This window comes from Heterocephalus glaber, unplaced genomic scaffold (assembly GCF_053883595.1).
Source record: "Heterocephalus glaber isolate CG9 unplaced genomic scaffold, H.glaber_assembly_v1.0 deba00001606, whole genome shotgun sequence".
NCBI classification, from domain to species: domain Eukaryota; kingdom Metazoa; phylum Chordata; class Mammalia; order Rodentia; family Bathyergidae; genus Heterocephalus; species Heterocephalus glaber.
In genome coordinates this window covers 18,312,965-18,328,396 of record NW_028258377.1, presented here as the reverse complement: position 1 = coordinate 18,328,396, position 15,432 = coordinate 18,312,965, and the positions used below count along the sequence as shown (strand labels likewise).

Genomic DNA, 15,432 nt, shown 5'->3' with positions numbered 1-15,432 from the left:
GTATCACACTGCCTTCCTTGATTTCGAATGGCCTCAGCGCTTACTTTATCACTGAATAGTTAATGTAAACAGGTGGTTCAGGTCATCTCTGTCCTGTATATGTATGCATACTGGCTAGGGCTTATTTCATTGGTGCTTAGTCCCAAAGTTAATTGTTTGGATGATGAAATAGCATTACCTCTGCCCTGAATATAGTATTTCTGGGGCAGTCTGGCATCCAACCACTTCTCTGCATTGCAAGTCTTGAATTTGAGGCCATGTTCTTAAACTTCTGAATTTATCTATAGTTTTCATATCAAATTGTCTTTCTTAGAAAGAACTCATTGACTGTGAAGAAAATGGGACATGCAGTGAAGAATTCTGACCACTCTCTCTCTCTGTCTGCTACCACAGCCTTGCAAGGCCCTCCTCAGTTCTCAGTGAACTTTTTGCAGTAATACGCACTACCTTGACTCCAGAACTTGCCCATAGTTGCCATTCTTCAGAACCTCAGCAGTTACTATTGTAAATGGCAAGCTTCATCATCTCACTTCCTCATTGAAAATCCTTTGGAGGCTACTCTGGATGTACTAGCCCAAACTCATCTCTGTATTTAGCATGGCATAAAAAGTCTTTTATAGCCTGGACCCAACCCAGTCTTCTGCTCCTCAACTTCATCCTACTCCCTGCCACTCCAGAGCCTCCTATATAGGAGCTATTCATTCCTCAAGCAAGATCTGTCTCCTGGGCCTTTTCTCATTTTATTTCCTCCTCTTAATATTACTCCTTACTGGATGAGGTTATGTGCATTGTTACAACTCAACTGTCACATCCTGTGCAGATTGGTCAGTCTTCTTAGAATCATAGCACAAGTGCCTTTGCTAGTCTCTCTAGCTTGGATGCATATGTTTGCTAGGTTGAAGACCCCCCGAGGATGGTATAGACTATTAGGGATTCTAGAACATGACTCTGTGTTGGTCTTTCAGGCAGTAAGTACTGTGAACTACGAAAAAAAGAACTTGAATTAAACTAAGAGGAAAATTATTTTGATGTTGAAACCTATTCCATGACACAGATTTTTCCAACATTCCTGTACAAAGGGAATTTAGATGATGTTTTTGACAAGTAATGCTTAATTTTGATATCAAATTGAAAAGTGTTCTGTTTGATGTTGGCACGGTAAGAGTGAGAGAGAGTTTCCCAAATAGTGCTGAGTGGCATCCCTGCAGCCTTCCAATGCCGCGGGTTTTCTGGTTTTATTTTAATGCAGCAAGCTGCTTTATGAGATCTGCAGCCACTTGAAATATGATTTACTACTCGTAAAAAGTTTCAAATGGATAATGAAGATTCAAGAATGAGACTCACAGTGTAGTACAGTCAATTTTGTTGCTGCTGCTCTCCAGTACATCTCTGCCATTGAAATGAATTATTTATTATAATTTATTTCAACCATGGAAAATAAAACTGTTTTTCCTTGTGATGTGTGCTGTAACATTCAGAATAGACACATTATGCACAGTACTCTCAATTAATTAATCCTGAAGTTTCATTCTAACTTTATCTTCTTTCATATAAGCCAGCAGACTGGCAGGTAATTCTTTCCCCAATAAACTGTGATTTAAATGAATGTTTTGAGAACCAGGGGTAAAGTTGGTAATGGAGAAAATTGAAAGAACAGCAAAACCAGGTTGTGTTTTTCTTTAGATTTTACATTGGATGGAAAAGTTGTTAAATATTCCAGGCAATCCATTGCTTTGAGCGAAAACATCCCCTATTTTTCCATCATAAGATGGGGTGACGGAGGAGGGTGCTATTGGTTTAGCTGTGGAAGCAGATGGTGCTAATGTAGGACCAAAGCCCACTGAGCTTACCAGTCCTGCAGTGCCTTTGAAGTAAGGAGCTTTTTTCTAATTGTAGAGCAAAGTTGACATTGTGGAAAGGCCAAGTAGGCAGCACTCGCAGATGACTCCAGAGGAGAATGGGTCACCCATAATTGATTGCAGTCTTGTTTCTTTAAAAGAGGCTCACCTCATCTTCCATTTCATTCTATTTTTTTCATTTAAAATCCTAAATACTTTTCTTATGGGGTTGCAAAAATACATGCACACATAGGAGTATGCTTAAAATTACATATATTTAAATTTTAATGTAAGTTAGATGATGGATCTTAGTTAATCCAGGAGGGAAAATATAACTAAATATATGTGTATTTGTCCATTAGGCTTATTTTTCCATAGCATTTCACTAATATCACATAGGTAGACAGCAGAGAGAGAGAACAGTTGATTCCTTTTCCCTAAATATTACCAGTATCTAATTTGATCAGGATCACATTTCAGTATCTGCTGTGCATGTGGCCTCTGGAACAGCACTTGGTAATGACAGAAACTCCCATACTTCCACAAGTGCTGAAAATCTGGAACCTCTTGCTCCTTCCACAGCATTCAGATTCTCCTTGATCCTGTTCTTGTAACCAGGGCATGGAGCTCTGGAGAAATTTCTGTAGAGAAGGGTAAGTGATTTCTCACTTTTTCAAATACTACCACACTACCCAAGAAATAATATTTCTGGGTTTGCCTTTGTTTTGTTTTGTTATTTTTGTTGTTAGGCCCAACCTTCCCTTTTCTCTATACTGGCCTTCTAAAAGGCCAAGTACATATGTCCCAAAGGATTCCAGAATCCAAGAAGGAGTCCTTGAGCGGTTGATGCATTTATTATTGGCTCTTCCTCAAAATATCACCAATTTATTGCATCCAAATCAAGGGCAATCTAGCATGGATACAGGTACACATAATCTTGTATCCTGCACCGATTAATAGAATAAGACGCCCCATCCTCCAGTAACAACCCCTGTGGGCCTAGCTCTGATCATGATTCTTTTGTTCTCCTCTCCCACTCAAGAGCTAGGCACAAGGATGCTTTGTCTTTGTTCTCTTTTTCTTTATCCTTTTAGTCTCTCCTTCCTTTGTCTAAACCAAAGCTGCCTTCTCAGCCATCCTTTCTACCACCCTTTGGACAAGGCAGGTTAATCTGTTCCCATTCTCATTTTCCATCTATCTGATCACCAGGCAGCAAAGTTAACATTGTAACTAAAATATCATGCCACCTGGAACAAAATCTGGGATAGGAAGAGAAGAGCTACAGTTCCCTAACTATATTGAGAATCTGATCCTTTTAAGACCAGAGTTCCTGTCTTCACTTTAGATTCAGTTTTGTCTTCATAATACAAACGGGGAATAGGAGGAAGGGTTTCTAATTTTTTTCACCTATTTCTTACAACTTTATGGAGTATTTCTAGTGGTATAATATGCTTAAATGTTAACAATGAAAAAAGTTTGCTTTTAAAGAGTATTATAACTCAAAGGAAATTAGCTCAATGTACTGAGGTTTTCTGTGTTAATTTAAATTCCTATATACATAATACTCTTGATGGGAAAAAAATCATTGTTTTTATAAAAATGTTCAGCAGACTACTTTCCAGTGACAACCTATCAATTAAATCTACTGAAGTTTACCTTGAGAGTCTCAAAATATATTAACCAAATTTGTAAAAGCTTTAGGTAGGAGACAAGAAGGTCTGCTATGAACTCTCCAGCAATCATTTCCCTGGATTCCAATCTCAGGAGTTTCGGTGTCTGCCTGACTCATTGGCAGGTGGCAGAGTGCCTGGATGAAAGAGGTACAGGTGGGCAACACCTCCAGGAGGTCCACTAAAAGTGGAAAAAAAGAGCCATGTCCAAAATTGAGTCTTTTGTCTCACAATCTCCAGAAGTCCACAACAGGAGCCAGTCACACTGCCTCCGTCATCACTGAGTCTTCACCTGAAGGTGGCAGCCAGCCAGCTGGCATGATAGATTCAAACAGACCTGTGCACATGACCTGGTAGCCACGATGCCTTGAATAAATTACTTAATTGCTCAAGACCTCAGATCCTTGGTCTATAAAATGGAAGGTAGCACTTATTTCCCAGGGTTAGTTGAGGATTTGTGTATGCAAGTACTTAACAGAGTGCTGAGCACCCAGAAGACCCTCCATAAATGAGAGCTATGATTATTATTATTAGATGGTAAGAAAACTCATCAAGCACAGTTTACACTCAGATGGAAATTCTTTTCATTAGAAAATATGGGCCACCCAAGAGACAACCTACAATGTGGGAAAAACCTTTTACCAGCTGTTCTTCAGACAAAGGTCTACTATCTAGAATATATAAAGAACTAAAAAAAAAAATCAGACCCCCCAAATATAAACACCCAAAAAATGGGCATCTGAAATGAACAGACATTTCTCGGACAAAGAAGTAAAAGCAGCAAATAAACATATGAAAAAATGTTCAACATCATTGGTCATTCGAGAGATGCAGATGAAAACAACACTGAGATTCCACCTCACCCCTAAAAGAATGGCTGCTATCAAGAAATCAACCAATAACAAATGCTGGCGGGGTTGTAGGGAGAAAGGAACCCTTCTCCATTGTTGGTGGGAATGCAAATTGGTGCAACCACTGTGGAAATCATTATGGAGATGCCTAAAACAACTAGGATTAGAAGTCCCATTTGACCAAGCTATTCCCCTGCTGAGTATCTTCCCCAAAGAATTAAAAGAATCATACCACAGAGATATATGTGCACCCATGTTTATAGCAGCACAGTTTGTAATAGCTAAAGCTTGGAAACAGCCCAAATGCCCATCAACTGGAGATTGGATAAAGAAGATGTGGTTTTTCTGTAAAATGGAGTACTACTCAGCCATAAAGAACAAGAAACTAGAGACATTTATAGCTAAATGGATGCACATTGAGGCCATACTCTTAAGTGAAATAAATAGGACACACATGTTTATACCAAATAGTTTCTCTGGTGTGAGAAACTAAAAGTGTAAATAAGGATCAAAATGTATAATTGATATTGTGAAATAGGAAGAAAACGTCTGAAGGAGTAGGGGAAGTAGGGGTAGGGGAAAGGAAAGAAGGGAAAGAAAAAATATGAGAAAAGGGAAAAAATGGAAACAAAGTCTCTGTAAATAAGGAAGGGAGGAGTGGGTGAAGGGAGGGCAGGGGAATGGGGAAAAAATAAGAACCAAGATACATCATGTAAAGGTACAAGATCCCAATGATGAATGTAACTATTGTACACCTAAAATGTAGCAATAAACTTAATGAAAAAGAAAATATGGGCCAGCCTTGGGCTTTTGTAACCTGAAAGCCTCCAACAAGGATTCTTCCTGGGAGTTGCTTTTTGTAGGAATAACAGTAGCTTGGAAGTGTTCTCATGCTTTGTGCATAAATTAAGATTATTGGAAATGAACAATTTATTAGTTTAGATATTCAGCCATTTCACTTTTTAGACACAGACTGAGGCCAGAACTTACTTGTTTTCTGTACAATGTTGTTTTCCCTCTTTGGCTCTTGATACATCGTTCAGTCCTTTCTTATTCATTCATTTGTTCCTTTATGTACTTGTATTTCATTCAGTTATTATTCCTAAGCCCCTGATATGTGCTAGATGCCAGGCTAGACACTAGGGATACAGTGGGAAAAATCTCAGAGTCCCAGCACTGCAGGAGTCTGTAGCCTAGTCTTGCCACTACACTTCTCGTACAGTCATCACCTTGCGCTCCCTTAAGCTGGCTTTTTACATTTTCTCAGCGACTATTTCCCCAGCCTTTGCTCACATATTAGCAGCCATCCTTCTGTAGACCCATGAGCCTCCAACTTCCTTAGGAAAGGTACATGTTTACTGTCTAGCGGTAGGGCATCCGACACAGCCATAACTGTGTTTATTCTACTTCAGCAAGATATAGAACAGGAAAAGCCTGAAGTAAGAGCATGTAAAACTGTCACGCTTTGGAAAAACTGGCCCAGCATATTTGGGTATGGAGTCTTTACTTTGTCCTTGTGCTTTACATCCCATGTTAGGGTAAAGAATAAGAGGAGCTGGGAAGTGAATACAGCTGCATATTACATAACATTGCTTTATTTTTCCAGGTCACATTTTTATGGAGTAATTTTGTGTTTTATTTAGATTACAGGAAAAGTTTTCAGAATAATAAAATCACTGTCTTTCGGGATTCAGACTAGTACATATGCCAGACCAAGTAGAGTTGCTTTCTACACTGCTTCCTACTTTAGGTTATTTTCTAAACTGCAATTCCAAATGAAATTAGATAATTGTGGAGAGGGTATAATCATTCATTCATACCTTATCAAGACATTAGTTGGGGTACTTCCTTGAGCCATGAAATTCCGCTGGGTTAAGCCAGAGAGGGTAGCCACAGTTGCAGTAAAGAAACATTATATTGCATTCCTACTATGTGGCAAGCACAGTATAAAATGTTTGAAAATGTAACAAAATATAAAGGTTATTCCTTACATCAGCCCTTCAAAGTAGTTGTTAGAGTCCCCTGTTTTATATGAAAGGGCTGAGCTCAGAGACTTGCCCTGTACCACAAGTAGTAAGGACAGATTTGGGCTCAATTCTGACTGTGTCCAAAGCCCGTTCCTATCACACCATGTTGGATTCTATCACTGAGAGAACTTTCCTGCAAACTCCTGCCAAAGCCTATGAGGAGAAAGGAGAATAAAGGAATACCTGAAGCAATATGGAGTTGAGTTTTCCTGAGTTGACCAAGTCATACAACTCCCCACCCCAGATGGGCCCATCCTTGCTTTGGCAAAATAGCTGCCTAGAATAATGGCAGTGGATAACTTGTGTGTTTTTGGACATAGGCCCTAGGGAACATAGTCAGGACTGGGCAGATTCCAAATGGCCTTTCCAGCTATCGCTGTAGCAGTGTTGGAAATGAACAGAAGTAGAAGCAGTGAAGCTCCAGCTCACAAAGCCATTCCTGCACCAAAAGCTGATGAGGTCTGGTGTCACACTGCTGGCTAGGGGGTGCAGGGTGGCTAAGAGCACCATTCTTTCAGTGTTTACTTGTGAACTTAATCAGAGACCTCCTGCTGGATTTCACACTACTCATAAAGGGACTCTGAACTTCATCACTACACCCAGAAGGCTTTGTTGTCCAGGGAGATAAGAGAATACAGATTCCAGAGGAATTTGCTCCATCGGTTGGGCTGTTTTTCCCCATAGACCCTACTCTAAGACTATTAGAAAAAATAATTTTGAAAATTGGTTGCCATGTCAATGCCATTTAAGCAGATTGCTCACTACTTTACATCCAGAAAAGTAAAAAGAAAAAATCATCCATTTTAGCCAACTTTATTTTTAGAAAAGTATTTTATTCAAACATCTCCTTACTTATTACAGACATAAATACATGCATTCAGACAAATGAATACACAAGAGGACCATATAAAGTAATTGGCACATCACTTCAGGATGCTTTGTCAGTTACTGGAGGAATTTGGTGCCTCTAACTTTAATCTTCTCCATTAAAATATCCATTGTGCCTTCAGACTGTGAAGCCCATAATATTTTAGACTGTCTCCGTGGATCTGTTAGTTTTTCTTGTCAATTTAATTTGTGGCTCTATGACTTTGGTTTGCTTGTTAGATTATATTTGGAAACATTATCTGCAAATGATGTTCAGCGTACCAGGCTTAAGACCTAGCCTCTTTCCAGGGAAACTGGACATACAACAAATACAGAATTGCCAGATTTCATTTGCAGCCAGCCTGATCGTGATGATGATGATGATGATGGTGATGATGATGATGATGATGTAGGGAATGGCAGATGTTTAGAGCTGCAAAGACACTCATTACTCTTATTATATACCTCCAGTGTCTATAGCATTTTTTCCTCTTTGCAACACTTTATAAAGACCATCTCCTTGGATTCTCAGAGTTTCCTTGTGCTGGATTATTATTTCTCTCTTTAATGAAACTGAGACAGGCGGAGAAAGGTTCAGTAACTTGCCAGAGATCATAGGGTAAATTGGATTACAAAAAAAAAAAAAAAAAATGCCAGAGGACACAACCAAATATGTTCAAAGCAAGCTGAATCACCGAAGCCCATTTAGGGTGATATATCTGGTGGTCTTTGCCACATAATTGCCATTTCTTCTGCCTTTGGGAAAAAGAGCTCTGGGACTGTGGGAACAGAAAGGCTGAAAGGGGAGATAGAGTCCAAAAAGCAGAAACAGTATCATCAACTTCAAGTACTGACTAAAACCTGCTTCATAACCACTCTCCTGGACTGTTGCAGCAGCCTCATCTCGCCTCTCGTAGTCTCGCCTGCACAGGACACATTCTGCAGGCCTCCAGAGGAAATCTTGCTTAAGTGCAACTCTGACTGTGTCTCACCTTGGCCACAAGCCCATCAGTGGCTCCCTCGCCTCCAGGATGAAGTCCTGGTTCCTCAGCATGGTCATCTAGCCTGGTCCTGAAGCCTCAGTTCTAGTTTGCCTCTCCCCCTCTCTTGCCACACTGAGTTCCTTACCACTGCAGAACCCATCATGTTCATTACCACCTTCCTTCTGCTTAGAACACATTTATGATGAACTCCTTAAATGTTACCTTCTCTGTGGAGTCTCTCTGACTACTCTTTAAAGATTCAGTGCCCATGGTCCTTTCCCAGCTGTTTTCCTTTCTCTTCCAGGTGGTCTTTCCCAGAAGGTTTCAAGCTTCCTGGTCACAGAGGTTGTGGTAGATGCCTGTGTTCTCTTATCTCCCCTACGTCCCATGCATTTTTAATTTAAGGGAAGGATGAGTATGTGTGTGTGTGTAGGTGTGCATGGATGAGTGAGTGAATTAGTGAATGAGGAATAACAAGTAGCAGGAAATGATATTCCAAGGTAACATGGAATGTATCCCATTCCACTCTGTCTCAGAGAGGTCATAAGAGATGTTGCCTATCCATAACATGACCTCATAATCAAAATGAGAGGCAGACAGGAAGGTGAGCTGGGCCTTTGCCTGGTGCTCTAGCATACAGGAAAGCATCTGAGTATTAAAAAACAGGGACTGGTCCACTTGGCTTTGTCATCTCTGACTTCTGCCCACACAGAAGGTTCTTGCCAAGCTTTTGGTGGTAGAGACTCTTCCTCAAAAGAGCTGGGAGTCTTTGCCAAACAGGCAGTTTTCTAGGCTTTCATACACAAACCTCTCTACATAGAAATCACCCCCCACCCCAGCTATTAGTAAGCTGAAAAGATTGGAAGATGAGCACATAAAAAGCCTGGTTTTCAGGGGAGCTATGAGCCAAGGCATTCCAATCTTCATGTTACTCTCTTCTAGATGATGTCCATCCTCATGAACACCATTGTCTTTGAAGACTGTAGAAACCAGTGGTCAGTATCCAGGCCTCTCCTGGGGCTCATCCTCCTCAATGAGAAGGTGAGTGTATTGTAGAAAGGTCCACAGGAAGTAGAGAAGCTATACGCCAGCTGAGCTGTGATGGTGAAGGACAGGCACAAAGCCACCTGAGTTTGAGCTGGGACCTTGACAGCTCCATAGCAAAGCCATCTTCCCCCAGAAGGCTCTTGCCCAGACCCTCACTCACTGGGGCAGTGGAAGTGTTTCAGGGTAAACCTCACTTTCCTCCCCCATAGTCCAAGGAATTCTGAGTAGCCACCCTTTTTGGCCTCCTCTTTGGGCCTCCTTTTATTTCTTGGATCCCTACTGCCCTAGATGGTGGCAGCAGTGGCCCTTCAGGGACTTGAACATACAGACGGTGCCCTTTATCTGGGGAACACACATACCCAGCTTCTTAAGTGCACTTGCCACTCTGGGCTGTCTCCCAAGCCTCTCCAGCTTCCTTTTGAACCCACCCTGCCTCCCCAGAAGTCGATAGGAGCAGTGCATTACTGCCTGGGAGAATGAATTGTCTCTACAATAAGATAGTACTGGGGAAAAAGACAGTGAGATAAGAGGCAGCTGCATACATTAAAATTCAAACTAAAATCCCAGCCTTGGAAGGAAACTAATAGAAGAAGAAAATGTATCAAAAAGAGAAGAGCTGTCTCATCATTCACCTGTGCTGAAGTATCCAATTTTAGCCACATTCAATAGCACTGTCATTCATCTTCCCTCGGTGTTATTGTGATTTAAATCCAAGCTCTATAAAAGAGAGCAGTTCTTTTAAAATGATTGAGAGGGAATAAGGGCAAATTCAGTGTTTAGAAAAAGCTTATGACATCACAATATTATACTTTACTGATGGAGGCAATATTTCATGGTTTGGGATGAAAAACTAATAATTTTCTATTTGGTGTGAGTCACTGCATCATTATAAAAGGGAAAAATAAGTAGTTTTGTGCATTCCCGATCTTGTTCAGGAAGACATTGCAGTTTAAGTGTAATGCCTCTGATATATAGTATTTAAGTATTAGTCTGACTACATATTAATTATGTGTGTTTTTTGATGTGAGCTGTTTTAATGTATGATGGAAATTAAATACCATGCTACTTGGGCTTGGAAGGATAAACACATGCCTGGCAAAATTCCTTTGTGCTGAAATTAGGCTGTTTCCAATGATTAGAAACCATGTTTAGCACCAGAGCTTGTGTTTGTATAAAAGCCCACAGACCCCAGCAGAGAAGGGCTGTGCAGTTATTTGTGACCAAGTATGACAGATATTTTTCTTAGTGCCAGCAAGCTGTCCCAGAACCAAGCAAGCCCCTCTAGTATCCTGCCTCAGCAGAGCCGACCCATTCTAACCCACAAGGACAGAGACTTGGAACACAGCCCAGAGTTGTTTGAGGAGTGATTCACTGAAGCCAGGAAAGATGATGAGGCCTGCGGGGGGACCCTTGGCCTTGCCTTCAGTCACCCAGAGTGCTCCCTGGACATCTTTATTTAAGTTTTTCCCCTCGGGCTGGGCTTTTCTTCATTCAGCCTTTCTGTGCTAAGTGGAGATGAGATTCAGGGAGACCATGGGTTCAGTCCCCCACAGAGGAGGCAAGCACTCTATCAGCCTAAGGAATGACAATAGAACAATTACAGCAAGAGATTTTTATGAGAAAGGATAATACAGTTTTATACCTAGGAATGTCTCTGTGGTTTAGGTTTTCTCTAAGGGCTTTAAATTCCATATGGACCTGGACAAAAACTCCTGTGAATATTGATGAGCCCAGAGTAGATCAGAGTTCATCTAGCCCTCTCCCTGCAGCTTTCTTCAGGTGAGGTTTGGAATCAGAGCCCTGACATGGTTCTATCCCCCAACAGTATTTCAGTGAGCTGAGAGCAAGTCTGATAAACAGCCAACCTCTCCCGAAGCAGGAGGTTCTTGCCCAGTGCTTCGGGAACTTGATGGAAGGAGTGGAGCAGAACTTGTCCATCAAGAGCAGAGACAGGTGAGCATTGCCTAGTTGGGCATCTCTAGGGGAGGCAGACATTCCAAGTTTGGGAAAATATTGGATTGTGCTTAGCATAGCTCATGTATTGATGTGGCTTCTCTGTTACACCTTGTGGTGCTAAACCCAACTCATTTTCATTCAGGACATATTACTGGGTATCTCCTTTCTCCCAAACAAAATGCTAGGCACTACACAGATGCAGAAATTAATAGAATGCAGCCTTTGCCCTAAAACAGTTTATAATCCAACAAGAGAGATATGAAAAATAACTGTAATTGGAAAAATCAAAAGAAGGAAAGCTCAGATCTGTCATGGAAGATAAGTACAATCTTCCGACATTTTAACAAGCATAAGCTTTGAGGACAGACAGACCCCAGTTAAACTTTATCCCTGCCCTTTGTAGGCTGTGTGGCAAAAAAGGAAATTAACTTCTGTACTCCTCAGTTTCTTCAGCAGTAAAATGCAGACACTGATGGTTGTGAGGTTTGAATGACAGAGGTGGTAAAGTATGGTGCATCAGATTGATGACCTACATTAAGTATTAGTTCCTTCCTTTACCTGTAAGATCGAAGTAAGAGAAACCAAACTTATTGGCTAGGCCTCAGTTCATTCATTTGTTCATTCATTCATTTATTCAGTCTACCAGACTTTATTGAGTCTAGTGTGTGCAAGCATTGAGATACCTATGGTAAACCAGTTGCTCAACCTTCTTGCCTAGAGTTTACTTTCTAGTGAAGGAGACAGACAGTAACGAATGATAGATGAAATGTGTTCAGGAAAAGCTTCCTGCACATCTTTTCATAAATGTGGTAGCATTAAAATGCTGCACCCATTTGAAGCATATGACATTCATCATCACAGTCCAAAGTATACACTGGAGTTACCAGCAACACTTTGGTAACACAGGGCCAAGTCAGGAAGGATGTGCAGACATGTTCTCTCACCTATGCATTTTATTCTAAGATCCTCTATCAGGCAGAAAGAGGCAACCTCAGAAGCTAGAAAGATAACTTGATGAGTGGGGAAATCCTTGGTGCTTAGGGAAACTATTTCACCTGGGACTTGGAAATTTGAGAGGCATTCCTGAGCTGTTCACTGAAATGGTGTAGGCAGCCCTCCCTAGTTTCATGAGAGTAACAGCCAGCAAGCACTGAGTGTTTTCCTTGTACCAGGTGCTTTGTTGAGCATCTACAGTCACGGTCTCAATCATCTCAATAAGTTCTCACCCCTACAGTCCTATGAGGTAGCTACTCATATTAGCCACCAAGACAAAAGGTTAAGTATTCATCCGGGATCACCTAGCTATTAAGTGGTGGAGTTTGGATTTGAGCCTAGGTAGTTGTAACCAGTGCCCCATCTTTTGTAACCATTAATTCAGTTTCCTCCTCTGTAAAATGAAGAGACTAATACCTACCTTTGAGAAGACGTGTGATAATTAAATGAGTGTATGTGTACATGTAAACTCAGTCCAATATTTGGCAAATAAACTTTGAATCTTTTCCTTATATTCCTTACCATCCATGCACAATTTGACTTTTCAAAAAGAAATTTTAAATAATAGAACCACAAGGGCTAGAGATTTACCTCAGTGCTTCCAGCCCCTGCCTTGCAAGCGCAAGGTCTGGAGTTTGATCCCTGGTAAAAAAAAAAAATTGAGCCACAAAATGCACCCCACATGCAGAAGTGGTTAGAGTGAATTTGGTGGGAACCTTGTCTTCTCTGGTAGGAACAGGGAGGACTGTGCTGGCAGCAGGACAGCAAAGGGGGAAGTGAAGAGAAGGGAGCTCCCCGCACTCTGGAGCCTTCCCTCTGGAGCAGGTCTCTCCCGGGTCCTGAACTCTCCAGGAGCTTTTTGTCCAGAGGTTCACACTGGCTTCAACTTACTGTTTCATCTTTCCACAGGTTCACCCAGAACCTCTCCGTCTTCAGAAGAGATGTGGCAGAGGCCTTGCGCAACGATGGCCACTCCGAACTATGTAGTCTGGACATGATGAGCTGACCTGGCTCTCCTGACCCTCTGCCGAGCAGCCATTATCAAGAGACTCGGAAGTCTGGGTCTCAAGACAGTGATGCAGGCTAGCCCAGGGGAATCTATTTTTCAAAACAAAAAGCAAAAGCCCTACCTTTTTATAAGTTTGGCTTAATTGTAAAAATTTGTAATAGTGCACAAACATAAATTCAGTCTTTGCTCTGAAAAAGCAAAACATGTGTTTTCAGTCTATCAGAGATCATTATCTGGGTTGTCATAATGCTCTGAAACTTTGTGGAAATAACATTTAACCAAAGAACATAATAAACCTGGTTTGCACCTAAGTGTGTACTAGTTAATGGTTCTGCAGTCATGGTTGTCAGTTTGGAGATGGAGCCTTCAACATGGATCTTGGATTGAGTCAAATGCCACTTGAACCCATTAAATTAGTAGTTGATTTTGTCTGGAAGATCCCATGTTAGGGACTCTGGGCTGTGGGCATTTAGAATGAGGGTGGAGTATTGCAGAGTCTCCCACAGGACTGCACACAGGCCTCTTGGCCTCAGCAGCATCTGATAAAGTTGAGAGACAGTAACACAATTAAATGACTTACAAACAACATTTGCTTTTCACTGGCATAAATCTGAAGTGGTTCAGTCTAGAAGAATTAAGCTGTGCAATTACTGCCCGCCAGAGAGAGTTCTTCAGGAGTCATGTAGCCCCTGTAGGAAGTTCTGGGTCTACCAGCATTCAGTCCATCTGGTTCTGTTTAATTTTTCAGAGAAGCTGAAGGTAACTAGTTAAAATAGAGTATTCTTGGACCACTCAAAGCAGTGTAGGTGCTAAGTTTAGGTTTTTAGACAATAAGAAACAGCTGGTTTCCATTCCTCCAAAAAAACTTTGACTACTGTTGGGATTGTGACTTCAGTCCAAACCCAGAAAATGAAGGTCTTGCAGTTTTTGATACACTATAAATAGGCTATTAATTTAAGATTGCCACTGTCAATTTTTTCTGTGTGTGTCACTATTCTGCCTTCACGGTTCAGGCTTATCACAAATATTCTGCCCTTTGTTCCTGATAAGACATGAAAGCTTCTACAGGTTCCTGTTAAATAATCTCACTTTTCAGAGTGGGATTCTTGAAACATTTCTTGATGGTTGAGCTTTGCAACAGGCTTGTCATATAAAAGCAGAGTTATCCAATTTTATCTCAAAATGTTTGTCTTTCACGTGCAAAGGAATCCAGGAAAACTGTTATAGATGGGATTATTTGTAGTAATTACTGAACAAGTAAGCCTTGGCCTTACTGTGTATTTTATTAGGAAATATAATTTTCCTTGAAAAGGCAAATGTTGAACTCTGTAAAACGGTAGCTGTTTAGAGAAGTTTAACAAGAATTTCTAAAAAATTAAAAATAAATTTAAAAAAAGAATTTCTAATTCTTGGGAGCTGTACTCATCCCACAAAAATGTGGTATAGAAGGCTTACCCTATTCTGTCAGTGTTTTCTTCACAAATGTTTAGGATTTAAAAGCACTCTGTTGTTTGCATTAAAAGGTTCACAGGAAAGTGCCAAAGTGCACTCACTTCTTTCTGCCACACAGCCAGAGGTCACCTGGGGGTTTCACAGCAGCCAAGGTAGGTCCAGGAGACTTGGCCTTGGAGAGCTACTCTCAAAGGACTGGTCAGCCTGCCCACTGCTAACTTCCAGGGCCTGCTCAGGGTCCTGGACTTACAGAGCACACCAAGAGGCAGCACACTTAAGCTGGAGAACACACTCTGCCACCCCCTTTACACACATTATCTCCCGTAGGCAGCATTAATCCCACTGTGCAGATGAGGAAACTAAGGCTCAAAGATGGCTCATAACTCACATAAGTCACATAGGCAGAATCTAAACCCAGATCTGTCTCACCTCAAAGGAATTCCTGGAGTCTTTCAATGGTAAATTGAAACCAGTTAATATTTAGGTCCATTTCCATTTGTTTCTCAGAACTCTACTGTTGCATAACAAATTACCCCAAAACTTAGTGGCTTAAAACAACATTTATTATCCCATGGTTCCAGTAGGTCAGAAATGCATGACTGAGTCTCCTGCTTCAGGGTCTCTCAAAGCCACGTCAGAGTTACTGATCAGAGATGTCATCATCTCCAAGCCTAGATGGGAAAGGACCTGCATCCTGGCTTACTTGTGGTTGTTACCAGGAGTCGCTTTCTTGTGGATT

General features: G+C 41.1%; 1 protein-coding gene across 4 annotated transcripts in view; it reads left to right on the top strand.

Moving 5' to 3' along the window:
* Ranbp17 (RAN binding protein 17) overlaps positions 1-13,552 on the top strand; it is a 348,452-nt gene extending 334,900 nt beyond the window's left edge. For all 4 annotated transcript variants that reach the window (XM_004836388.4, XM_013078434.3, XM_021239677.2 and 1 more), the window contains 3 exons: positions 9,179-9,277; positions 11,109-11,236; positions 13,142-13,552. In XM_004836388.4, the coding sequence (XP_004836445.2) occupies positions 9,179-9,277; positions 11,109-11,236; positions 13,142-13,238 (324 nt within the window). In that variant the 3' untranslated portion in view covers positions 13,239-13,552. The remainder of the gene's footprint in view (positions 1-9,178; positions 9,278-11,108; positions 11,237-13,141) is intronic.
* Positions 13,553-15,432: the final 1,880 nt, after the last annotated feature.